Genomic DNA, 26764 nt, shown 5'->3' on the forward strand with positions numbered 1-26764 from the left:
TTAATGCTCAGTGGCTGCAGTTAATCTTTAAAACCGCGGCCGCGGTGTGGCTCAGGCTGTAAGAAGCCTGTTATTAAAAAACACAGCTGCCTGCAATTACTGCAGGTTCTAATCCCACCAGGTCCAAGGTTGACTCAGCCTTCCATCCTTTATAAGGTAGGTAAAATGAGGACCCAGATTGTTGGGGGGGCAATAAGTTGACTTTGTAAATATACAAATAGAATGAGACTATTGCCTTACACACTGTAAGCCGCCCTGAGTCTTCGGAGAAGGGCGGGATATAAATGTAAATTAAAAAAAAACAAAAAACAGAAATCTTAGGGTTGAAGGCAGAAGTGGCATTTCTGTTCAAGAGCCACAAAATCAACTTCCGTGCATGTTTTCTCAAATCCTGTGCAATCTGGCTCAGGCATTCACACCCTATCTGAAGCTACCAGCTGTGACTGGTGGCATGTGTACCATGGAGCGACTCATAAATCATGCCCATGGGATACTAGGTAAGTCACTAAAACTTTAAATCTCTACCATGCATATGTATCTAAGTATTTCATAAATGAGTAACTGAAAAAGTCAGATTTTTTAAAAAATCTCCATTGAATCCTTTGATAGGCAGATGAACATGAGCTACAAAAGTTAAGACTGGGCTGCCACAAGAGCCGTGTGTTGGAAGGGAGTATGCAAGTATGTCTTTGTAATAGAACCTTTTCTTCCAGGGTTTTGCATCGTAAGCCAGCGTCTCCTAGCAACCAATACAGGAAGGATGGCCAATTTAACTGCAGAAGGTGTTGAAGCTGTCCTTCAGCTGCAGGTAAAATAAGACGGGAAAAAGTTTAAGGTGCTTGTGCTAGAGGGGAAGGGAGAGCCCCAGAAAATCGTGAAATGTATAATATTGTAGTTTGTCAAGTTCCATTCCTATGGAAACCATTTAAATAATGCTTCAGAAGCCTCCCTGCCTTCTTCCTGGAGAAATCTTGAAGGCTTGTATTTGTGAACTTTCCGCTTTTCTTCACTGTTTTGTTTTTTACTTTATTCTGACCAAGAAAACATGGTTTTTAAAAAATGCTGTTGTACAGCGTCTTTTGATTTTAAAAGTACTAGGGGATGCATTGATTAAAGTAGCCTAAAGACACCTCAGCCAGATTGTGTCTGACTGTGCGGTTGAATGCTGATGCTGACATTTTAAATCCAGAGAGCGGCTTTTCACACTGGATTTTTATGTGTTTATATATGAGAGGTTGAATTTGATGGCAGAAGTCTTTCTTTAAGGACAATGGAATTAATTACTGGATTCTTGGATTGTTTTGATATTTCATTTTCTAACCTAGCGATGACAAACCTTTTGGGCGTGGCATGTCAAAAATTCAGAAAAATATTGACTCGACTCGTCTTTCTCCCTCCCTCCCCCCTCTCTCCCTCCCCCCTCTCTCTCTCACATGCACACAGGAAACAATTCTGTAAACCCCCACACACACACGCACACACACACACACACACACACACACACACACAATCTAGGCCACCCTGAGCAGCGGTATTCAGTGGCAGCACTGAGGACTTTCTCCTAGCTCTGAGGAAGTAGAGCGCAAGGGCCCCACAGCCCACTGCTCCCTAGGATCTGCCATGCACCACTTACCTTCAGGTGGTTTCTTTCTGTTGAAAGGCCCCGAGGCTGCTCCAAGTTGTACAAGACCTTCGTTCTTGAAGCAGCTCTTCCACAGCTTTTGTACCCTCCAAACAACCCTGGATTACTGCAATGCTCTCTACATGGGACTCCCCTTGAGGAGCACCCGGAGGCTCCAGTTTGTTCAGAATGCGGCTGCGCGGGTGATAGAGGGAGCCCCTCGTGGCTCCCATGTGACACCTCTCCTGCGCAGACTGCACTGGCTACCTGTGGCCTTCCGGGTGCGCTTCAAGGTTCTGGTGACTATCTTCAAAGTGCTCCATGGCATAGGGCCGGGATACTTACGGGACCGTCTACTGCTACCGAATACCTCTCACCGACCCGTGCCATCGGCCAGACAGTGCCGGCTGGCGACACCCAGGGGAAGGGCCTTCTCTGTGGGGGCCCCCACCCTCTGGAACGAGCTTCCCCCAGGACTTCGCCAACTTCCCGACCTTCAAACCTTTCACCGCGAGCTTAAGACACATCTATTTATTTGCGCAGGAGTGGACTAGATTTTAAATTCGAATTGGTTTTAATGGGGATTTTATTATTTTTATTGTCATTTTTAATTATTTGGCCATTTGTAATAAGTTTTTTAATGGATGTTTTATTTGTATTTATATGTATATTTTTATCTGGCTGTGAACCGCCCTGAGTCCCTAGGGAGATAGAGTGGTATAAAAATACGAAAAATAAATAATAAATAAATAAACCCCACAAAAGCACACTTCACATAAGAGTACTTGCACACCTTCCAGAGTGTCTGGAGCAGTGGTGGGTTTCAAATTTTTTTACTACCGGTTCTGTGGGTGTGGCTTGGTGGGCATGGCATGGCTTGGTGGGCTTGGCTTGGTGGGTGTGGCAGGGGAAGGATACTGTAAAATCTCCATTTCCTCCCGATCAGCTGGGGACTGGGAGGCAGAGAACAGATGGGGGTGGGGCCAGTCAGAATTTTTACTACCGGTTCTCCGAACTACTCAAAATTTCTGCTACTGGTTCTCCAGAACTGGTCAGAACCTGCTGAAATCCACCTCTGGTCTGGAGGCTCTGTGAGAGCACACCCCATTCTTGTGTAGCCTCAAACATTGCCCAAAAGCATGCCTTGTTTTTGCACTATTTCTGAAGGCTGTGGAAGCAGCCTGTTTTTGTGCAGCCTTGGCAACATCCAAAAATTGCTGAAGAACAGGGAATACTTTTCAGAATACTCGATAGGTATTGGTAAATATCAGTGTGTCACCCAAAACATAATGGCATGTTGCTTTTGACACACATGTCATAGGTTTGCTATCACTGTCCTAAACTTTATCCATTTATTACACTTTCATAATTCACCAGCTCAGATTGGCATAAGGGATTGTCCAGAGAGAGACAAAGAATCTGACTGGCCTAATGTCACTTAATGTATTCAGTGGCAAAGTGGAGATTTAAAACTCTGTTTTGTTTACTAAAGTTTCCGTTTGTATTTTGCTTTGGGTTAGTTTTTTTCAAAAATCACAATGATAGAAATACAATTATACTCCAATAACACATCACTGGGGGGGGGACACATTGCTTTTAAACAATTCCAGTTTGATTATGATTTTGATGGTGAATATTCTATATATATTTAAAAACTGATGATTGTTGTCCATAGTCTGGAGTGGTCCAACTCGATGCAGAATTAAGCTAATGAATTAGGATTATAGGCAGATCAAATCAAATCAAGTTTATTACAGTCAAAGACTAGAGACCTGAACAAATAAAAATATTCAAGGAATATCCAGTTAAAATTCTAGAATAAAGTAATAAATAACAGACAAAATCTATATTAAAATCACAATTTGGCATCCAATCTGCCAGTTACACATGGCCTAGCTATGCTATAATATCAATTCTTAAACTGTGAGTCCCATAGTTATTAAGTACTAAAATGCAAACGAGTAGTAATGCAAAAGGCTTCGCTACGTTAGTTGTGTAAAATAGTTATGGAAGATCAATCACATGTTTCTGATGAATTCCCTGTAGAGTATAGGCAGTATTTTCAAATGTGATTATTTATTTATAAATTGCACTAATCCATAGTTTGTTTTTTTTTAAATACTGTGTTGTATTATCCCAACAATTGTGTTTTGCAAAGTATGATTTATGGTGGATTATAGTTCTGAACCAGGTCTCTATGATTGGTTCAGAAAATTCTATCTAAACAATGTTTTAATACGATACGGGAAGCCAACTACAGAATTGGAATTTTATAACTGGCAGAAATCTTAAAAGTTAATCTAGTTCACCCCTCTGATTAATGCGAATCTAGAATAGAATAGAATAGAATAGAATTTTATTGGCCAAGTGTGATTGGACACACAAGGAATTTGTCTTGGTGCATATGCTCTCAGTGTACATAAAAGAAAAGATACGTTCATCAAGGTACAACATTTACAACACAATTGATGATCAATATATCAATATAAATCATAAGGATTGCCAGCAACAAGTTATAGTCATACAGTCATAAGTGGAAAGAGATTGGTGATGGGAACTATGAAACGATTAATAGTAGTGCAGATTCAGTAAATAGTCTGACAGTGTTGAGGGAATTATTTGTTTAGCAGAGTGATGGCCTTCGGGAAAAAACTGTTCTTGTGTCTAGTTGTTCTGGTGTGCAGTGCTCTATAGCGTCGTTTTGAGGGTAGGAGTTGAAACAGTTTATGTCCAGGATGCGAGGGATCTGCAAATATTTTCACGGCCCTCTTCTTGATTTGTGCAGTATACAGGTCCTCAATGGAAGGCAAGTTGGTAGCAATTATTTTTTCTGCAGTTCTAATTATCCTCTGAAGTCTGTGTTTTTCTTGTTGGGTTGCAGAACCGAACCAGACAGTTATAGAGGTGCAAATGACAGACTCAATAATTCCTCTGTAGAATTGGATCAGCAGCTCCTTGGGCAGTTTGAGCTTACTGAGTTGGCGCAGAAAGAACATTCTTTGTTGTCCTTTTTAATGATGTTTTGATGTTAGCTGTCCATTTGAGATCTTGCGATATGATAGAACCCAGAAATTTGAAGGTTTCTACTGTTGATACTGTGTTGTCAAGTATTGTGAGAGGTGGAAGTATGGAAGGGTTTTTCCTAAAGTCTACCACCATTTCTACGGTTTTGAGTGTGTTCAGTTCCAGATTGTTTTGGTTGCACCACAAGGCTAGTCGTTCGACCTCTCGTCTATATGCGGATTCGTCATTGTCTCGAATGAGACCAATCACTGTTGTGTCATCTGCGAACTTCAGTAGCTTAACAGATGGATCATTGGAGATGCAGTCATTGGTATACAGAGAGAAGAGAAGTGGGGAGAGCACACAGCCTTGGGGGGCCCCTGTGCTAATTGTACAGGTATTTGATGTGATCTTGCTTAGCTTCACCTGCTGCTTCCTGTTTGTTAGGAAGCTTGTGATCCACTTACAAGCCTGTTCCGGTACCTGTAGCTGGTTTAGCTTAGTTAGAAGAATGTCTGGAATGATGGTATTGAATGCTGAACTAAAGTCTACAAATCTACAATTCAGAATGCAACTTCCACGTGTCTTAAACATTTTTCAGGCTGAATTCTTCTACAAATTGCAGTATGTTGCCAGATGGAAACATCCCAATGTCACCTTCATTTTAAGAGCTCTATAAAAGAAAAAATTCCTAGGTATATTCTTTTCTCACTAGACTGTTTAAGAACTGAAAACAAAATTTAATTGGGTGACAAAGTTCTTTTTATGAGGCTCCTTTATTCCTTTCAATGTCTTTTGAGATAACATATTTGGCCAAAATCTTATGCTGCTAGCAAAACCCAGGTGTTGTGTTCATATAATAGTATACTAGAATTTGCCGCATCCCTTTTTGTCATTAGAGATTGATACCTATTTTTTTAAAAAAATGTCTAGATCTGATAGCCTAGGGCAGGGGTGTCAAATTTGTGGCATCACGTTGTCATGATGTGACATATTGCAACTTTTTCCCCTTCGCTAAACTGGGGGTGGGAGTGGCCAGGACATGATACATCCAGCCCACAGCCCACGAGTTTGACACCCTTGGCCTAGACCAGAGGTCTGCAAACTTGGCTCTTTTAAGACTTGTGGACTTCAACTCCCAGAGTTCCTCAGCCAGCTTTGCTTAAAAGAGCCAAGTTTACAGACCCCTGGCCTAGAGTATCATAAAATTTAAAAAATGCGGCGCTGGGTAATTGGTAGGATAGTCCAGGCCAGGTTATAGTGTTTATTTATTTATAAAATTTATAGGCTATAAGCAGGAAGGATTCTGATATTGGACATATCACAATGTGGGCTTAAGGTAGGTTTATGTGTTTTTGTGTGTACTTAGGGTAGCTTTATGTGTTTATGCAGCAGAGGTGTTACAGTTGTGTCTGGAGGAGTACAACCCATTCAGAACTAAAGCGGGGAAATCCACCACACTGGAAAAACTAAGAGCAGCCATTCAGTTATGTCAGGTTGAGTATAAACTTATTCCTCTTCGTGAAGACCATAATAGCCTCCAGCCCTTAGAAAAAGCCTTGACCGTGTCAATTGGTTGATGTAGAATTGAGATATACAACTGATGATATCTGACCTATGTTGAAGAATGATCTCACCTAGTGGCTTTATGTAGATATTAAATAGAAGGGATGAGATCATTGACCGTTGGCACCTCACAAGTCATGGGCTTAGGCTTGACTTTCCTTCCCTTGTCAACAAGGGAACCCAGCAGGCAGACCAGCAGAAAGTTCAGCAAGCAGTTCAGTAGATAGTCCTATAGGCAAACCTGGTAGCTGACCAATAGATAATCTTTCAAAATAAACTGACCAGGTAGGACCTTGATTGTAAATGCCGAAGTCCAGTGCTCAGACTATAAGGATCAAGCACTCACTGTTCCATCAAACCCCATCTTCATTGCAGTACTACCATACTACCAGTACCATCTCTTGGTGAAACTTTGGTGGTTTACAGTTACCAGTTGTCCTGCTGGAATAATTCCACTCATTTCACTCCAATCTTCAAAATGGGGACTTTCAAATGGACCTTTTTTAAAAAAAACTCATCACCCACTGACTAAAGGAACACAAGTACATATCACTATCATCTATGCCATCAATAACAAGCCTTATTCGAGGCTTTAAAAAAAATAAAATTACTTTAAAAAAGCTCTGCAGAATCACAGGAAAGTTGAGTTTTAAAGTGGGAATGCTTTACCTGATACTATGTTGAAACCTGAAATTTACTGTATGTTCTTAATGATTTAGCACATATTACAACATCATTGATTTGATGATATAAAATATATTGGTACAGCAAGGACTGGTTGAAATAGAAGATGCTGTAAGTCATCAGAGTGGAAATAGCCACATAGGAGCTGTTGCACTTGTAAGCTTCCCAGAGTAAAGTTGGCTTCTGTGTAGGACAGAAGGCTGGGCAAATTTGATCCTGCATATTGGCCTGTCATTTTTAAAAATTCTTCCATGATATGAAGCAGTGCCACATACCAGCAGCTTTTCTTGTTTTGTGCTTTTTTCAGCAGAAACCTGGTCGCTTGTTTCTAAGAGATTTGCTGGGGTGGAAGGAGTTTGATGAAATTCAGGAAGTACGTCAGAGTATCAAACTTGATGCCCATTACTATAGCCTGGTGTTTGCTGCCAACAAAGGTTTATCCTGGCAAGCTGTTGCAGAAGTGGGAAAATTGACAGGGGAGCTATTGGAGGATACCCAAGGTAAGCCAAGATTGCATTTGTTACAAAAAAAAAAGTACACTGCAATAGTTTTAGCTGTAAAGGAAACATTTGGGCTTACCTGAGTCAACTTTGCACCAATGGTGGGTTCTATAGTACCGGTACTAAAACTGGTGGGAGGCTCCGACCACTAATAATAATAATAATAATAATAATAATAATAATAATAATAATAATAATAATAATAATAATAATAATAATAATAATAATAATAATAATAATAATGTTTTAATTTGTATACCGCCCTTCTCCCGAAGGACTCAGGGCGGTGAACAAGCAAGTAAAATACAAAACAGAAATATACACCATAATTAAAACAACTCTTAAAAAACTGATTCAAATATGCCAAAAATTTAAAATAACATTACACCCATACAAATTACAACAATTTAAAACCCACAATTAAAATTTAAAAATTTAAGAATCAGGCCAGTCCAGCCATATGAAATAAATAGGTTTTAAGTTCGCGGCAAAAGGTCCTAAGGTCAGGTAGTTGTCGAAGCCCGAGGGGAAGCTCGTTCCACAGGATAGGAGCCCACACAGAGAAGGCCCTCCCCCTGGGGGCCACCAGTCGACATTGTTTGGCTGACGGCACCCTGAGGAGTCCCTCTCTATGGGAACGCACCGGACGCTGGGAGATAGAGGCCGGCAGTAGGCGGTCCCATAAGTAGCCCGGTCCTAAGCCATGGAGCGCTTTAAAGGTGGTAACCAATACCTTGAAGCGCACCCGGAAAACAACAGGCAGCCAGTGCAGTCTGCGCAGGATAGGTGTTACGTGGGAGCTCCGAACCACTCCCTCAATAACCCGCGCAGCCGCATTCTGGACTAGCTGAAGTCTCCGGGTGCTCTTCAAGGGGAGCCCCATGTAGAGAGCATTGCAGTAGTCCAGACGAGAGGTAACGAGAGCATGAGTGACCATGCATAGGGCATCCCGGTCCAGGAAGGGACGCAACTGGCGGATCAGACGAACCTGATAAAAAGCTCTCCTGGAGACGGTCGCCAAATGATCTTCAAAGGACAACCGACCATCCAGGAGCATGCCCAAGTTGCGTACCTTCTCCATCGGGGCCAACAACTCGCCCCCGATAGACAGCCGCATCTGCAGCTGGCTGTACCGAGGTGCCGGCATCCACAGCCACTCCGTCTTGGAGGGATTAAGTTTGAGCCTGTTCCTCCCCATCCAGACCCGTACGGCTTCCAAACACTGGGACAGCACTTCGACAGCTTCGCTGGGGTGGCCCGGGGTGGAAAAGTACAGCTGGGTATCATCAGCGTACAGTTGGTATCTCACCCCAAAGCCACTGATGATCTCACCCAGCGGCTTCATATAGATGTTGAACAGGAGGGGTGAGAGAATCGATCCCTGCGGCACCCCACACATGAGGCGCCTCGGAGTCGATCTCTGCCCCCCTGTCAACACCGTCTGCGTCCGGTCAGAGAGGTAGGAGGAGAACCACCGATAAACGGTGCCTCCCACTCCCAACCCCTCCAACCGGCGCAGCAGGATACCATGGTCGATGGTATCAAAAGCCACTGAGAGGTCTAATAGGACCAGGGCAGAGGAATAACCCCTATCCCTGGCCCTCCAGAGATCATCCACCAGCGCGACCAAAGCTGTCTCCGTACTGTATCCGGGCCGAAAGCCGGACTGGAACGGGTCTAGATAGACAGCTTCATCCAGGTACTGAGGTAGCTGACATGCCATGTCATGGGTACTGGATTTTGGACTCATTTTATACATTAGCCCATTTGAAGTACTTTTGTTTAAAAATTGCCACCCTATAATGCACTGTTTCACCCAGTTGAAGATCATGACAACAAGAGTTTTAATAGTATGTAGATAAAAACATAAATGTCTTTTTTTGTGTTGTCACAGTTTAGTATGGTTTATTCCCAAGCGCTTATAAAAAGTGAAAGAGGTAAAGATAAATTGAAACAATGAAAACATTACAACTAAAGCCACTGGTGTCTTCGGATAACATTTTTTATGTCATCATGTGACAATACCTGGCTAATACATACTGCTGAACTGCAAGTTTTTTCCAGCTTTAAAACCTGGCTCCTGTTTTTAAACATTGGAGATTACTCCTGTTTTCTATGTATTTAGTTTTGCATATATTGTACATTTGTAATAAAGACAAAAAATCCTTGCAGAGCCCCCCCCCCACCCGTCCATGTGTGTGTGTGTGTGTGTGTGTATGTGTGTGTATGCATGGCTAGTTATTTAAATATTAACTTTTTAAAGCAGCTTCACGTGGGTTTTAATAGAAAAAATTAATAAAAATAATAACAATAACAATAATAATCACAGTTGTTAAGGGCTGAAGGGTACGGTTTATTGATATCACTGTACCAGGAGACACCAGAGTCGAAGAAAAAACTGGAAAAAATCACAAAATATCACGACCTGGCCATCGAAACTACATGGCTATGGATGAAACATGTAACAATGATACCCATTATCATTTGGGCACTTGGTACCATGTCTAAGAATTTTACAAAACACATCAAGAAATTGCAACTTCCTGCAATAACACTAGCGGAACTACAAAAAACTGAGCTACTCAGAACATTGTATATTTTAAGAAGGTACTTGGATGATACCTAGGACGCTGGCAGCAATCTGTATCAACCATTAGCACCAGTCAATGGTATTTTATGATACATTTTTAAATGTTCAGTTGAGTAAGTTTCATGTTTAATGAATAAAAGAGATAATAATATCAAAAAATCTTGGCTGATGCTTAGAAAATCTGTGCATTGACAAAATTTCCATCTGTCTATTGCAAAGGCCACACTGCTTGGATCTGCACATATACTACGCTGATACATTATGACTTCCTAGCTTCTTAAGAAGTACTTGGTGCCTGTGAAGGACAACACCAGCTAAAGAACTGGCAGCTGTGACTTCACATTGTTGTGTACAGATAATAATGTCTTCTAAATTTGGTCAATTGCTTTGTTGATCTTTTCCTGCTTAATTTTCACAGCAGCCTGGATAAGTAGCTAATTTGTGCATAAATCTGTGTCACATCTCCCTCTTGTGGCTGGGATAGAGTAGGAATCTACTTTTAAAACTGAAAATAATAATTTTTAAAAAGTACTTTTTTAAAATAATTGGCACTAACAGCTTATTCATTCCCCAGAAATTATTTGCGTGAAGATGAAGGAATTTTGTGTACTAACTCACACAACTTTCTAAACAGGGGTTTAGAAAAAAAAATACAGTTGCTGTGATCATTGCAGTGTACAAATAAAATAAAAATAATAAAAATAAAATAAAATAAACTGTACTGTTTAAAATGTTGTCCTGCTTATATAACAAACTGTGACAATAGCTAGACTCCCACGATGGTTTTAATTATAAACTACCAAAATGAAGCCAATGGACATACCAACTCGATTTGTATCTCCTCTCTTCTCCTCTCCTCCTTATACCAATTATTTTAGATTATAGGCCTATCAGGCTGAACATCTGTCCTCTTATATTCTGTGAGGTATCGTATCTATTGAAGCTTCTTTATAACAATACAAGCAATAATAAAATTATCAGGAGAAGTCCTAATTTTAGAAACACGTATGTGGTAATATATACATGTGTACCTGTATGTGCGTGCAAGCATCATCCAATCATTATTTGCAACCAGCAAGATGAGTGTATATATATATATACACACACATAAGCATTCCACCCCAGCCAATCTGTGGAGTTAGAGAAGACAGTTATTAAGGGAAATCAATTGTACAGTTTGAATGGTTGCATTGACCAAGTAGCTTGTGGGGGATCAGAATTGTCAGCAATGTACTCTGTTTATTAGAACAAGGTAGATTTATTAATGGCTTCTTGTCTGGGTCTTTTGTTTTGCGAAGAAGAGATGTTCAATGGGGTGACTACTTCCTATTGAAATGTTAAATCTGAATCTATATTATATGTTTGAAAAGTAGGTCAGGTCTGTTTGGCTGAATTCTTCTTTATGCAAATACCCATAATGAGTATCTATACAGAAATTTAGCGTATATAGTAAACATACTCATGTGAAGCCCAGCTTTGCCCCAATATCCTTGCCTTCAATATAAAGGAATTGCATTTTTTGAACATCAGACTATTAAATTATAATCACCCGCACCTACAACCTGTAATAGCACAACTCTGACATCAGCTATGTCCCCACTTGTACTCACTCTTGTACAAATATCTCCTGGCAATATTTATTTCCTCCCAGGTCACCAAGATCTTGCTTTCATTATCTCCCCAGCTTGAGACAGTTCATGTCATCCTTAGCTTTCTGATGCTAAAGTAATGTTTTCATTCTTGTTCTGACACTATCCGAAGGTAGCCTCAAAGTGTATACAATCTGTTCAGCTTTGTTATCTCAGTGAGTTCATTCAACAAGAATCCAACTATTATTTGATATCAGCTACTTCAGAAGAGCACTAAATCCATGCTTGAGAGAAGCTGATCCAGCAGAAAAGAAGTTTCTTTTCTGCTGGATCAAAAACTTGATTGCATAAAATTTTGATTGGATCAAAAAAAATTTGATTGGATCAAAAAAAATTTGATTGGATCAAAAACTTGATTGCAATCAAAGTTTTTGAATCAAAAACTTGATTGCAGAAAATATGACTTTTGTAACAGAGTTGTTAACGCTTGGAACTCACTACCTGACTCTATAGTCTCTACTCAAACCCCCAAAATCTTCAACCAAAAACTGTCTATTATTGACCTCACCCCATTCCTAAGAGGACTATAAGGGGCGTGCATAAAAGCACAAAAGGGCCTACCGTTCCTATCCTATTGTTCTCTTCATTATAGTATTATATGCATACTTTTACTTATACTTTTACTTATATATACTTTTTTCTCTCATGATGGGTTATTGTTTATGTTGATGATTGTATATATTGTTGTGACAAAATAAAAAATAAAAAAGAAGTCTGAATATCAGCTGATAGAAATGTGAGGACTGTGCCTTGTAGTGTGAAGCAACAGCTGAGACATCTCTTCCACTTCACAGCGAAGCCCACCCTCTTGCCCCATTTCTTCCAGCATTATTATTTGGTTGCTTTTGGGGCTAATTCAAAGCCCAATCTCTGTGCCAGAAATTAACCCAGAGACCTGGTGAGCATAGCAAGACAACCAAGTCTGAAAAAGAATTGGATTCTACTCCTGCCCAAAGCAAAATAGCCCTGGAATCAGTGTCCAGGGGCCAAATAATATACCAGTCTAAACTGGCCAGGAGGTACCAAGTGATCATCAACTTTGCCACTAACAGAATCCTCCAAGAACTATCCTTATGGCAGAAACTAAGAAGAGATAAGGGGAGAAAAACACTACTTTAAAAACAGTACAGATAATTCTTAACTTACCACTATTCCTTTAGTGACCATCCAAAGTTGAAATGGCACTGAAAAAAGTGATTTATAAACATTTTTCACACATACAACCATTACAGCATCCCCATGGTCATATGATCAAAATTCACACACTTCACAATGGGTTCATTTTTATGATAGCTGTACTATCCCGGGATCATGCTATCACTTTTTGCAACCTTCTGACAAGCAAAGTCAATAAGGAAGCTATATTCACTTTATAACTGTGTTACTAACTTAACAACTGCAGTGATTCTCTTAACAAGGGAAGAAAGGTTGTCAAATAGGGCAAAATTCACTTAACTGTCTTATTTACCAATAGAAATTTTGGGCTCAATTGTGGTCATAAGTCAAGAACTCCTGTATGAATGGCTCAAGGCTCCTTCAGGTATGGGCTGGAGAGGCTTCTGGTTGAACTTCCAGAACCTTCGGTGTGAGATCCGTGACCTCCACAGGTCCGTTCCAAGCTCTCCCTGTCGGGAGCTTCACTAGAAGCCATAGCCACCTTGGAGGAGTGGTGAAACAAAGGAGGACCACCTTGCAGGTTGAGGGGAGCTGCATCTCCCCTTCCTGACTCGGAAAACCCCTACATCTGAAGACTAGGAGCAGCGGCAGTCAAAATGGCTGCCATGAAGCCAGGAACAGCCAGAACCATAAGTTTGTGCAGGAGCAGAGAAATGCTGAATGTTGTGTTGTCTGGGTAAGAAAAGATTTACAGCTGAAGTTGGACTCCCCCAAAAAATTTATTGGGAATACCTTTTAGAATAATTTGCTACAGTGGCATGCACTATTGTGGAAAAAAAAGCATATTGGAAATTTAAAGAAGTAAATATCTGTTTAAAAAGAAAATTAAGTGGGAAATGGAATCCCCAAAATAAAAGGCATGATATTAAGAAGGCATGTTAAGATGCTGGAATTATAAACCTACCTTTTCTTCAAATACAGAGCTATAAGATAAACTAAGCAAGAGAAATAAACTGGGTGTGTCAAAATAAAAGTAGAACCACAGCAAAGTCACAATAAAAACAGAGAGGAAGCAGAGTGAAGTAAAGAGTCCCATCTGCTGATGATAGCAATTTTTTGCAACTCGGGAACAAATATTGAAATGGAGGGAAATAACTGTTAAACAATGTATATTTACTTTCTAACCACTGGAGACTGGAATAGTAAAAAAAGAATTGATGTCTGAACCCCTAAATACTATTGAATATACAAAAATGACTTGAGGAGTGGAGGATCCCTGAAGTAACTATCTGATTTGATTGTACATTGATGAGACATTTAAACTTGATTTGGAGGTCTGGTTTCTGAATGGATGATTGAGGATATATATATATAGGATTAAAATGATGTTTATAAAATTATTAACATGAAGATTAATCAATATTATGATCATAGTATAATAATAATAATTATTATTATTATTATTATCAATATATGTTTAAGTGATTACGTCTGTTTCTTTGATTTTTGAATGAAATTTAAAGAAGCTGTATGGTTATAGTTGAGAGAGATATTAACTGGAAAATACACCATATTCTATAGGTATTGGGTATATATGCAATAACGAAATGAGAGAGGGAAATGGAGTGAAGTGGAAGGGAGTAGGAGAGGAAGGGAGAAAGAGTAAGAGTAGAGAGGGGAAAGGAGAGAGGGGAGGGGAGGGGAGGAGAAGAGTAGAAAGGGAAGGAGATAGAAGCTGAGAAGAAGAGAGAGGGGAAATAAAGAAGGGACAGGAGAAGGAAAGAAGGAGCAAGGGTAGGAGAGGAGAAGGAAGGAGGGAAGGAGAGAGAAGGAGAGGGGAATAGAGAAGAGAGGGAGGAAAAAGAAGAGGAAAGGAGAGGGATTGTTGTAAAAATGGGTGAAATATGGTGTACAGGAGAAAACAAAAAAATAGACAATTTCTTATTTTTTTTCTTGAGGGTTATACTATTGAAATTATAATGGAAGATAAGCACATCGGATTAGATGTTATTGCATACTAGTTAATGTTTTTATGAAAATTAAAAGTTTATGTAAAAGGTAGGAGTAAATAATATGGAATAAGGAAAATGGAATGTAATAATTAGGAATATGTTTATATGTATGGAAATGTATGATACTCAAACATCGTGCCATTCACACAATGATATGTATACATTTAAAAATAATAATAAAAACTTGATTAAAAAAAAGATATGGGCTGGAGATCAGATGAGCCAATGTCATGAGGGGAGGGGAGCAGAAACAAGAGGTTGTCAGGGGATGTTTATGTTGCACTTAAGTGCAAGTTAGGAAAGGCTCTCACTCCACTCTGGAGGACAACTGACTGAACACATCAGACACAATTACCATAATCATTTCTTTTAATCTGACTTTACTGTAACTGTATAGCCTGATGAAGGATTTAATTAATCTGAAAGATTGCAAATATTAAACAAGATTGGCCCAAATAAAAGTATTGCTTCTTGGGAACTCTTTGACTCCTTTTAAATTTAACATTGTAAAGGATGGTTGGGGAGTATTCATGCGGTAAGGCATGCTTTTTTTTTTTTAAAGTAAGTGGTTCAAATCCAATTTTATGTCTATGGATCCCATAATCAGTCTGTTGGAAGCAGCAGCACACTTGGCAAAAGGAAATACTGACAGGGAAATGGGAAAATTCTGTAAAATTCATTTTATTCAATTTCTCAGTTCAAAAAAGTATGTAATCTTTGCATTTTGTATAAATTCCTAATGCAGGCGTTTCCCCAATATGAATAGTGCATTTTTATGCACACTTTCTCTCCACTAGTGCAGTTTGAAGGAATGTTTTACCTAATGCACATTTTTCAAATATTTCTTTAAAGTTGGAAAGTAGGTTGTTAAATTTGGGGGGGGATGGATTTTTATTGCATATGTATCTGTCTGATCTCTGATCATTTGCTTCTGACTTTGCCAGCAAAGTCTTTGGGTTGCTGAACCGATACGGTTCTCAAATCATAACACTTCACTTGAGCGCCATGTAACTTTGTATAAGCAGACTTTTGATTGACTATTCATTCCGAAAGCAACTGTGTGATGAAAAAAGAATGGGGATAAGTGCATGGTATTGATTAGTGATAGGTCAGCAGAAGACACAGATCACCTTAGCCTGAGTTCATAGAAAGGCAGTATGGGGATCGTTGCAAGATTTTCTGAAATTGCTTCTGAGGAAGAGAGAGAAGGTGAAAATACTGTTGATGTAGAAATCACGCTTTGAACAAAATAAAAACAGAAAGGGAGTTGCCATGTCAACTAGTTAATGTAACATGTTGTTTGAGTCATTTCCTGGGGACATCAATTGCATGCATATAAAAGACAGGATTAATATACCTCTGGCCAATAACCGTCTAAAATAAAATGTGAATGGTGCTCCATGGAAGACTCTCTTTCTCCATTCTTTGAGCTACAGTAAATCGGTGGTTCTCAATTTATACAAGTTTATTTATTTATAAAATGCATTAGTCACCCACCTTCCTGCATTGTACTCAGTAACAACTTTATGGTGTCTGGGACTTCAACTCCCAGAATTCTTCTGGCTAGAAAATTCTGGGAGTTGAAGTTCACACATTAGTTAAAGTTACTAAGAGTGAGAAACATTGATTAACATCCCAAAGGTGCATTTTTAAAAACAAAACAAAAACAAAAAAATGATCTGATAACAGAATCTCCATAGACAAATACTGATTAAGTAAAACTGAATAATTTAAACATATTGGAAACAGTTTCCAATCAGAATCTAAATTAAGATCCCTCTCTTAAAACAACCAGGTTAGGTTTTTGAAGAAGGTCATCTTCCTAGTTGCTCTACAATTTTTTTCACGTATCTCCCACAGCATTTTTCATTGGTGAGGGATGCCAGAGAGTTAATTTAGCTAAATCTGTTCTTTCCCACTATTTTTTTAGACTAGTTCCTACAAGATATTTGAATTGCTAAGCCCTATTCCATTTTTGGCTCAGTTTTGATATCTATTTATTCAGTCCCATTAGCAGCTTGGCATTTAACATGCAGATGCATGCATTTTTCCCAAGTTGCCTCGGGCTGTGTACTGTACCTTTCGATAAACATACACATTTTCCCTGACCTCCAAATTCTAAGAGGCTTGTATCTTCTCCCCCACACTCACTTTCATCAGTTTTGCCCCTGTGTTGCTGCCAAGAAGCAAATTACAGCTAATCAAGCCACCCTTGTTTACTTATGAGATAATACCTTCTTCAGTTCACGCCATCAAGGTGTGGCATATGTTTATTCAGCCCAGGTTTTAAGACGTGATGGACTTCAGAGGCTTCCCAGCTGTGTCTTGTGGTGAATCATATCACTGAAGACTGTCAACTCTGATTTTTTGGAGCTTGATGTCCAAAGTACAACCGAACTCCTGTTTGGGGGAAACTTCTACCAGCCTCCTTCAAATCGATGTCTTGCAAGTGAGTTGACACTATTATCCCCTAGGCATACCAGCTGGAGGATGGTGGGAATCTGGGGAAGGCCACCATGTGAGATTTTTCTGGTGTTCCAATTCCTTTAAACCCTATCTCCAAATAAGGTGATAAGAATCCACCCACAGAGGAATCTCTGATGAAACAGATTATCCTGCTATCAATGATAGGTTATCCCCATACTACTGTGATGGTGTCTAGGTGGAGAAGTTAGAGCCTGCCATTGTCACATTGCATTTCACAATGTTCATCTGTTATCTGCTTCACCTCTCTGCATACATGCATGCACACACCTACACACAAGCAGGCCCAACACTTTGATATTTGCACCATTAAATACTTCTGGGCAATTGCTACATGAGAGTGACAGCTTTACAGAGGCAAATTGGCACAGCTACAGTATTCCCATGAGAAGCTAGTTTTTTATTCTTTATACAATGGAGAGGAAGGAGGCACCAAGATGCCTTGCTGTGACTAGAAATTAATTGATGGACAGTGTGCTGAACGCAATCTACTTTAGCTGTTGTTATTTTATATTTTATTTTATAATCTTTTACTTTATTTTACTTTACTTTACTTTACTTTACCTTTAACTTTACCTTTACCTTTACCTTTATCTTTACCTTTACTTTACTTATTAAATTTCTCTGCCACCCATCACCCCTATATTCTGGTGGCTTATGAGTCACAAGCCATTTAACCAGATTATGAGAGATCAAAATATAGACTGCCAAATACAGATTTCAGATATTCTGAATTATTTTTTTATTTTATGGATTTGAACAAATTCATTCCTTCATATGAAGAAAACTTAAATATTAAATCCAGCGGGGTTAAAGCAAGGACTCAACTAACCTAGCAATCTGTATTCTACAGCTCTTAGAGAGGCTTTGCATCCCCCAACCAAACTATTGTTGTGAGTTTAGAAATATTTTGGAGAGGTTGAAATGTCTTTGTTTGTTAAAAAAAGTAATTTCATTCAGAAAAATATTCTGGGGCATAGTTGATTTGGCCCCATGGGCTGTCAAACTCCCAGTCCACAGGTACGATGCATTACCCGCTGGCCACACCCACACCTGGTTTAGCAAAGGGGGGGAAAGTCCTGATACATCACGTGACACCGCCATGGTGATGTGAGTTTGACGCCCCCCCCCCCGGTGTAGATGATTGGTGAAAATGTTCAACTGAATGTTTGTCCAGATTTATTTATTTATTTATTTATTGTTTGAATTTATATACCGCCCTATCTCCCAAAGGACTCAGGGCGGTTCACAGGCATATAAAAACATCAATATACAAATTAAAACAATCATTAAAAAACTTATTCTACTGCCCAATTAATTAAAAGTAAAAAATATAGATATTAAAATTGAATTATTGAATATTAAATTGAATATTAAGATTGAAAAATAAATAAGCCAATTCACTGCATTTACTAGCATGACCTTGAGAAGGCCAAGCTCCTTTATTGTTTAGCCATTAAGTTACAGCTGACAAAGTCAGTGCTGATTAAGGGATGGGGTTGTCTGATATTAAAAAAAAATCAGTTGCTATTGTAACTCTCATCTCAGAAAAATTAAATATGTATTCTTGTAGGCTATTTATTTAAGATATTTAAATATAATTAATACTGCAACCTATTGTGAAATCAGTAAAGTACTGTGGCCCTTTATATGCCAATATTTGAGTCTTCTTCTGTTTCAATCTGTGTGTAGTAGGAAAATGCAGTTTGAATTTTGCAAAAGAAAAATTCTCCTAGATTATCTGCTGTTGTCCAGTCTCATTCTCCTTACTCCCTCATTTGTCATGGAAAGGACAACCCTGCTGCTTCCACACATTCAGCAAATAGTTAAGGGAGACAGGATCATACCAATTATTTGTACCTTGTGATACTGGCATATTTCTTGGTAAACCTCAGCAGCTGCCTATTCCCGAGGCAGTACTTGTGTGAGTAGGTTTTTCCACTCAATCAGGACTCCTGATGGCCAAGTACAAAGCTGGGTATATGTGATACATTTGTTGATATAGCGCTGCATCCCTATGGGGATTGGGGTTGTCCCCCGATGCAAAATAGGTGCATTAAGTCTTCATGAAGACTTAATGCACCTCTCTGGCATCTTTTCCTCTTATAAAATGAACCCACACCATCTCATCGTTTACAGTTTTGTTCTGAGAGTATAAACATGGGTTTGGGGGGCTATGAGTGGCCCACGTATTACCTACCTATCCCTTTATCTATTTGATGATGAAGATCTTATTTATCTGGTCACAAAGCAACCTGAAGCAGTAGGAAAACAAAGTAGTTCTTTCCTAACTTTGCCAAAAAAATTGGTCTTTTGTTCTTCTGCCTGCTTTTACAATTTACAATGGATGAGAAGACTGAAGAGGCAGAATGCACCAGCAGTTAATCTCCAGAAATAGAACTTGGCAAAGGAAAAAACCAAACAAAAATCCATTTTGTCTTAAGCATGAAAACTTTATGAATGCAAGACAAAATTCTGCAGGGATTAAAAAACACATTGATGGGTGGGTTGTTTTTTTTCGTTTGTTTTTTGATGCACAGCTGTGTAGTGATCCACCACCCAAAGACGGGCTCAACTGGCTTAGGGCCAAATGAGATGCTACACACAGTTCTATGTACTAGTCCTCAGCAGACTTTCCTTTCAAAGAAAACTAGTTTGGAAAGATGTGATTGGAGCATGAGGAATGGGGGGCTTACTCCATAGCGCTGCACCCCTAAGTTTTGGTGCCCTCGACTACTGCCTACTCAGCCTTAGCTTAAAGCCAACTCTACTTGCACCCATTAACTAGAACATTCATGAATATACCATGAGTGTTCATTATTCTTTTCTTCATCATGGTCCTTTTTCAAGATAGGGCGATGCAAGATAGGAGTAGAAGGCAGGAATAATAAGAGCTGCTTTCTTAATTTTCAACTCCAGCCAAACACCCATTAGTAGAATTTTGTCTCTAAGCTGGGAAATGTGAAGGCTTGTTTGTTTGCAATGATCTGTAGCATATCAGAACTACACTTGCAAATAAAGAGAGAGAATGTGTACAAGTGAGAGGTGAGATAAGGGGCATCTCCCTGCCACAGAGTGTGCTGCAAAATCACACTTGGGTGTCCTTCAAGTGCTGCAAGTAGTACCTTCTATCGATGCACTGCTCTTACCTTCCTTTTAATCTACTGAAAGTTGAGGATCTATATCTACACAAGGAGGGAATGAGGTGATAGAATCCTGAGGTGGAAAAAAGGCAGTAATCATTTTGAGCTACAATAGTGCCATCCTTTTTGTTTGAGTGAAAACCTATCTACAAATTAAAAGATAAGCAGAGAGCAGTGTAGGATAAAGTATTTTTCCCTTTTACTTCTGTCCTCCGGATGATTTGGACTCCCAACAGCCCAAGTCCTAAACATCTGGAAAGTCTTAGTTTGAGGAAAATTGTGAGGGGGTTGATCAGAAAGGAAAATTATATGTAAAATGGCAGCCCAGCACATAGAAGGCAGTTCTGTCAGCCAATACTTTTGTCCCTGCAAGAGAATTCCTCATACAGTAGCTTATTTGAAAAAGCCTTGAAGCCAAGGAAACCAGGAAGAAGGATGCCTTGAAGATCTCATGTAACAAAATGGACAACGAGAAAGTAGGTTGGTTTTCTTTGTGATTTTGACAGTAGATCTTTCCCCAGTGCTGAATTGAAGTGCTCTCTACTCATGACTGAGTCAGGAGAAAACTGCCTTTGTGAAATTTGCTGTTTCTTTTCCAGTCCTCTGTCCTACATCCATTGCCTGCTTCAGGTCTCTCTAGTCATCTGATTTCATCCAAAGTAATAGGTAACAAAGCATAACAGATTTTCCACAACTTTTGAAGTTACTCTTCAAAGAATAATAGAAAAAAAATATTACCTTCTGGTAATTCTGGTACTTGGACTCTAAAGAAAGTGTAGGAAGAATATTGACACCTTTAAACTTTGATGTTGGAAATGACTCCTGGGAATATCATGGACAGCCAAGAAAACAAACCCAGGGATCATTGAACAAATCAATTCAGAGGTACAAATTATTATTTATTATTTCATTTTGTCACAACAGTATACACAAACATCGACATAAAAAAAACAACACATCATAAAAGAAATATATATATATATAAGTAAAAGTATGCAACAGCTATGTTAATTTGATATAATGAAGGGAACCATAGGACAGGAACGGTAGGCACTTTTGTGCTCTTATGCACGCCCCTTATAGTCCTCTTAGGAATGGGGTGAGGTCAATAGTAGACAGTTTTTGGTTGAATTTTTTGGGATTATCAGTAGAGACTATGGAGTCAGGTAATGAGTTCCAAGCGTTAATAACTCTGTTACAGAAGTCATATTTTCTGCAATCAAGTTTGAAGCGGTTGACATTAAGTTTGAATCTATTGTTTGCTCTTGTATTATTGCGATTGAAGCTGAAGTAGTCTTTTACAGGAAGGATATTACAATAGATGATTTTAGGTCATGTTGATGTCGGTCATAGGTCATGTTGATGTCGGCAGAGTTCTAAGTTTTCTAATCCCAGGATTTCAAGCCTGGTGGTATTTTGTTGTTTTCGGAGGAGCGAAGAACTCTTCTAGTAAAATATTTCTGGACGCGTTCGATTGTATTAATGTCAGAGATGTGGTATGGGTTCCAGACGGATGAGCTGTATTCAAGAATAGGTCTGGCAAATGTTTTGTATGCTCTAGTTAGTAGTGTAGAGTTTTTGGAAAAGAAGCTGCATAAAATTAGGTTTACAACTCTTAGAGCCTTTTTTGCTATGTAGTTGCAGTGGGTTTTGGCATTTAGGTCATTTGATATGAAAACTCCAAGATCTTTGACAGGGTGGGTGTCGTCAGTAAGGTAATGACCATCAAGCTTGTACTTGTAGATAGGGTTCTTTTTTCCAATATGTAAGACTGAGCATTTGCTGGTTGAGATTTGGAGTTGCCAAGTTTTATGTCTAGGCTCAAATGATCAAAAGGCTCAAATGTCTAGGCTCAAATGATCCTACTCCAGACACATTATGTGAAGGCACAGCCCTTGGAAAAAGACCCTAATTCTGGGAAAGGTTAAAGGAAAGGAAAAAAGAGGAAGGCCAGCAACAAAGTGGATGGACTCAGTTACAGTGATGGTAAGTGGTCCATTGGGAGATTTGAAAGAATAAATTAGGGATATATAGCTCAGAAGAAAATCTATTATAGCTAGCCTATATATAAAAGATTATATGGAAGAGGAGCAAGTTTTACTGGTCAAGACTGATTTGGAAGTGGATTAAAAAATGACAGACTACAAGAATGATATGGGAAAAAATGCTACTCAGGATATACAAAGGAAACAACTGACTTCTTAATGATTAAGATGGGCATACAAATAACAAACCAAACGAGTGACCCTACTGGTAGCTGTACATCTGTAAAGTTGGGACATCTATTGGTCAGATGTATTGAACTGTTGCAATTCAGGCCCTTTCCCTTGGGTTCCAAGGTAACAGTAACAGGGTTGGAAGGGACCTTGGAGGTCATCTAGTCCAACCCCCTGCTCACACAGGAGACCTATACTAGGGATTCGAACTGCTGAACTGCTGACCTTTCTGATTGACAAGTGTCTTAGCCACTGAGCCACTTTTTTCCCATGGACAGGGAAGAGCAGGACAAAGCTACCAGCCGCTGTGGCATGGACAGCTTCTTGAAGCAGTAAGCAACCAATCTAGAATGAGGGCAAGGCAAGGTAAATAGGAAAGAGTGCTCTCTCCTTTAATTAGGCACTGCTGCAGTGCCCAAAACCTGTCTGACAGTTTGTGTCTTGAATGTTGTGCTATTTCAGAAGGTATCTGAGGTTGTAGCTCAAAAGAATTGACTTTATTCTAGGGAGCTGTGACATGTACCTGTGAATAGATGTGAATGAATGGAATAAGAAACAGAATGTACAAATGTACACTCTAGATAAAGGAGTTCCAAATATTGAATTCTTCCTAATTTAAATCTTCTTTGTAAGTAGGAAAGCAGCATAGAAAAGAAACATAGGTGTTAGAATCTTTCTCCTTCGTTTTCTAGCTGGTTTACAATACATTTTCTCTGAAACATTCAAGGCAATATCTTATACATGCAGTGCTTCATTTTACCACTTAATTTTTCTCTGTACACTACTAACCCTAACCCTCTGTACACTAATCCGATGATATCTGATTCAGGGGCATCTTTCCAGGCTTGACCTACATTTCCTGTCACAAGCAATGCTGAAGTGCATCTCAGGATACCACAATGCATTGTGTAGAAAGCGTGTGTCCATAACTTTACATGCACAAAGTTCAGTCGGGCACACCTGCAGCTCAAAATATTTTCAGGATATTTGAAGGAGGGGAAAAAAAATCTTTGTCTAATATAGGAGTGGTTAGTCTGTGGCCTTTACTTAATTTTTAAGCATAGCATTCAGCACCTGGGTATGGAGTGTGTGGGAGGATATTTGAGTGTGGGGTAAGAAGTTGGCAGGTATCCCAAGCGTATGGGTGCAGAATGCTATGAAAAAGCTCCCAGATTGTTTGTGTGTATGTGGTGTGTACCAGGTGTATCCCACCTGTTAATGGACTCTATTAGTGCAATTGGGATGGGGCTCTTTGACTGGGGAAAGGAAGGCATGGGTCCAGGATGAGGGAGTAAAGGGCAGGGAGGGATATCCAATGCTTTCAACGCATTCTACTGAGTCCAGCAGAATGGGAATCCCCCAAGTACCTACTGACGACATTATGCAGAACCTAGGAGATATATCTTGTCTATAATAAGGTCCACTCTTTGGAACTGCCTTGTCCTCTAATTGGCCATTCTAGCCTTCTAGAAGGTTATGAAAATCTGGCTCTTTTCTCAAGTGTTAGTGCCTGAAAATTTGAGTCTGATTTGCCTGTTAATATCTAAATTGGTTTGAGGAACCTTGGAGTTTTAGTTTGATATGATTATTCTTAGTTGTATTTTGCAGTGTTTAGAATTAATTTCTTATAACATGTTTTATATATAGTATTCTTTTTACTTTTAGCAACTCCTGGTATTTTACTTAGAACCAAAAGACCAGGGGTGAAATTCAGCAGGTTCTGACAAGTTCTAGAGCAGGGATCTCCAACCTTGAGAACTTTAAGACTTGTGGACTTCAACTCCCAGAATCCCTCATCCAGCAAAGCTGGCTGAGGAATTCTGGGAGTTGAAGTCCACAAGTCTTAAAGTTGCCAAGGTTGGAGACAGCAAAGCTGGCTGAGGAATTCTGGGAGTTGAAGTCCACAAGTCTTAAAGTTGCCAAGGTTGGAGACAGCAAAGCTGGCTGAGGAATTCTGGGAGTTGAAGTCCACAAGTCTTAAAGTTGCCAAGGTTGGAGATCCCTGTTCTAGAGAACCGGTAGCAGAAATTTTGAGCTGTTCAGAGAACCGACAAATACCATCTCTCGCTGGCCCCAGAGTAGGGTGGGAATGGGGATTTTGCATTATCCTTCCCCTGGAGTGGGGTGGGAATGGAGATTTTGCAATATCCTTCCCTTGCCACACCCAAGCCACACCCACCAAGCCACACCATGCCCATCAAGCCACGCCCAAAGAACTGATAGTAAAAAAAATTGGATTTCACCACTGCAAAAGACTTAACATTTCCCTGGAAAACAAATGAATAAGATTGAGTTAAGGGTAGCCATTCGCATGGACTGTCTTTTCAGCATTTGGAAATGCTAATCTCTTCCTTTGTATGTTGAATGAAGAGCAGGAAGATACTCCAAAAGTTGTATGTTCTTTTTTTATTTGCATTTATCAAACGTGTATGTATCATTGCTCTTTTCTTTTCTTCCTTTCAGGTTTTTCCCTGTTGCAAGCCATCAGAATCCTTCAAGAGAAACTGGCTGCCTTTCCGGTTCAGCTCTCCTCTTTCCAACAGTCTGCCGTGTATGATTACTTTTCAAACACATTTCTCAAGCATTATTGGCTGTATCAATTTGTGATGACTCGGGAGAGAGACCGCAATCAGACATTTGCCATTCTTGAGGTCTGTGCTCCCCCCAGCCCTCCTCCTTTGAGTGAAGGCATAGATATTGAAATGTGGAACTACCAGCAAGAATTAGCTGCCCTCTGTGCAGCTGAAGAAGAAAAACAGGCCAGTATATTGCATATCCGAGAAGCTTTGCAAGCAGAGCGGGAACATCTTCTCAGGGAAGTGTACCAAAGGGTCAGAAGACAAACACAGACCCTTAACTCAGAGGTAAATGAAGAATATAGCATTTTTTTACAGAAGTTGGGAACGATGGCCCTTTTGTGACTTATGGACTTCCACTCCCAGAGTTGAAGTTCACAAGTAATAAAAGGGCCATAAGTGCCCATTCCTGCTCTATGATATTGTTAATTTAGCACTGTGTATTGTTAAGTTATTATTGTTACACATACGTAATAGGTAATCGACCGCCACTGGATTTCATTTAATCTCTTCTAAAGAACTTTGGTTAGGCATGGGCCTAGCCATTAGGTTTCTCAAATTTTAACTAGCAGGGTACATTTGAAATGTTGAAAATATGGTAGGGGCACTCGGGTTGCCATGGAATGGGGGTCAGGAATTGCCCATTCATAAAGAGAACTCTGGCATTGAGACTGTAGATTATCAAAATAGAAAGGATATCCAGAGGCTCCTTAGAGGGTATCATAGCCGAAAATTCTTTATCTTAGATCTGGGGTGTAAAACTTGATTTCATTGAGGGCCGCATCAAGGCTGTGTTTGACCTAAGGGGGGCAGGTTGTGTGTGGCCAAGATGGGCATGGCCAGCTTGATGTCACTCATGTTTGGGGTGCCTCTGGTGGCCCGAGCACTCTGCCAGAGAAAATGGATTCCCGAGCTCCATTTTTGGCTGCAACAGCCTCCTGCAACCTTCTGCCAGTGAAAATGGAGCTCAGGAGGGCCACAGGTGGCCATCCCGAGCTCCATTTTTGCTGGCAGAGGCACCATGGGCCGGTCCTTCACTGTTTCCAGGGCAGCCCCACCAACCAGATCTAAGCATCCCACGGGCCAGATCTGGGCCTCCGGGCTCTGAGTTTGACACCCCTATTTTAGATGTTCTAGCCTTTCTCCAAGTTATTTCTGTATTTTTTCACTGCCCCACTTACTTTTCTTGTTTTGCTTGTGATCTTTAAAGAGTCTGTCTGACTCCTATAAGGTTTAGGACACTGGATTTAGTGGAGGCTCTTCTATTCTTATGTAACACAAAATTTAGTAACAAAAATGGAAGCTTTACGCCTGACTCTCATTTCCAAGTTCTTATTCTTGCCCTCAAAATGTTTTCAAAAGCTCTGTCACTCCTTTATTCCATTTTGTCACTGCCACTCTGCCAATCATACATTGGCAATGTTCCTGCAACATAATTAACAACCAATAATAGTGTGGCTGCATCAGTGGTGGGATTCTACTGGTTGGGACTGGTTCAGGCAAACAGTTAGCTCAGACTTTCAGCCATGAGTGAACCGGTTCTCTCTTTCTTTGAAGTGCCCCCCCCCCCGTTTGCCCCTGCGTTTTGCTCACATTTATTTCTG

The 26764-nt window shown here is 39.8% G+C and overlaps 1 protein-coding gene across 1 annotated transcript in view; it reads left to right on the forward strand.

The window, feature by feature from the left end:
- Positions 1–460: 460 nt before the first annotated feature.
- Positions 461–26764, forward strand: part of C1H8orf74 (chromosome 1 C8orf74 homolog) — a 32321-nt gene continuing 6017 nt past the window's right edge. The window contains exons 1-4 of the mRNA XM_058164469.1: positions 461–497; positions 714–808; positions 7182–7374; positions 25048–25448. Of these exons, the coding sequence (XP_058020452.1) occupies positions 461–497; positions 714–808; positions 7182–7374; positions 25048–25448 (726 nt within the window). The remainder of the gene's footprint in view (positions 498–713; positions 809–7181; positions 7375–25047; positions 25449–26764) is intronic.

Source organism: Ahaetulla prasina, chromosome 1 (assembly GCF_028640845.1).
Source record: "Ahaetulla prasina isolate Xishuangbanna chromosome 1, ASM2864084v1, whole genome shotgun sequence".
Classification (NCBI taxonomy): Eukaryota; Metazoa; Chordata; class Lepidosauria; order Squamata; family Colubridae; genus Ahaetulla; species Ahaetulla prasina.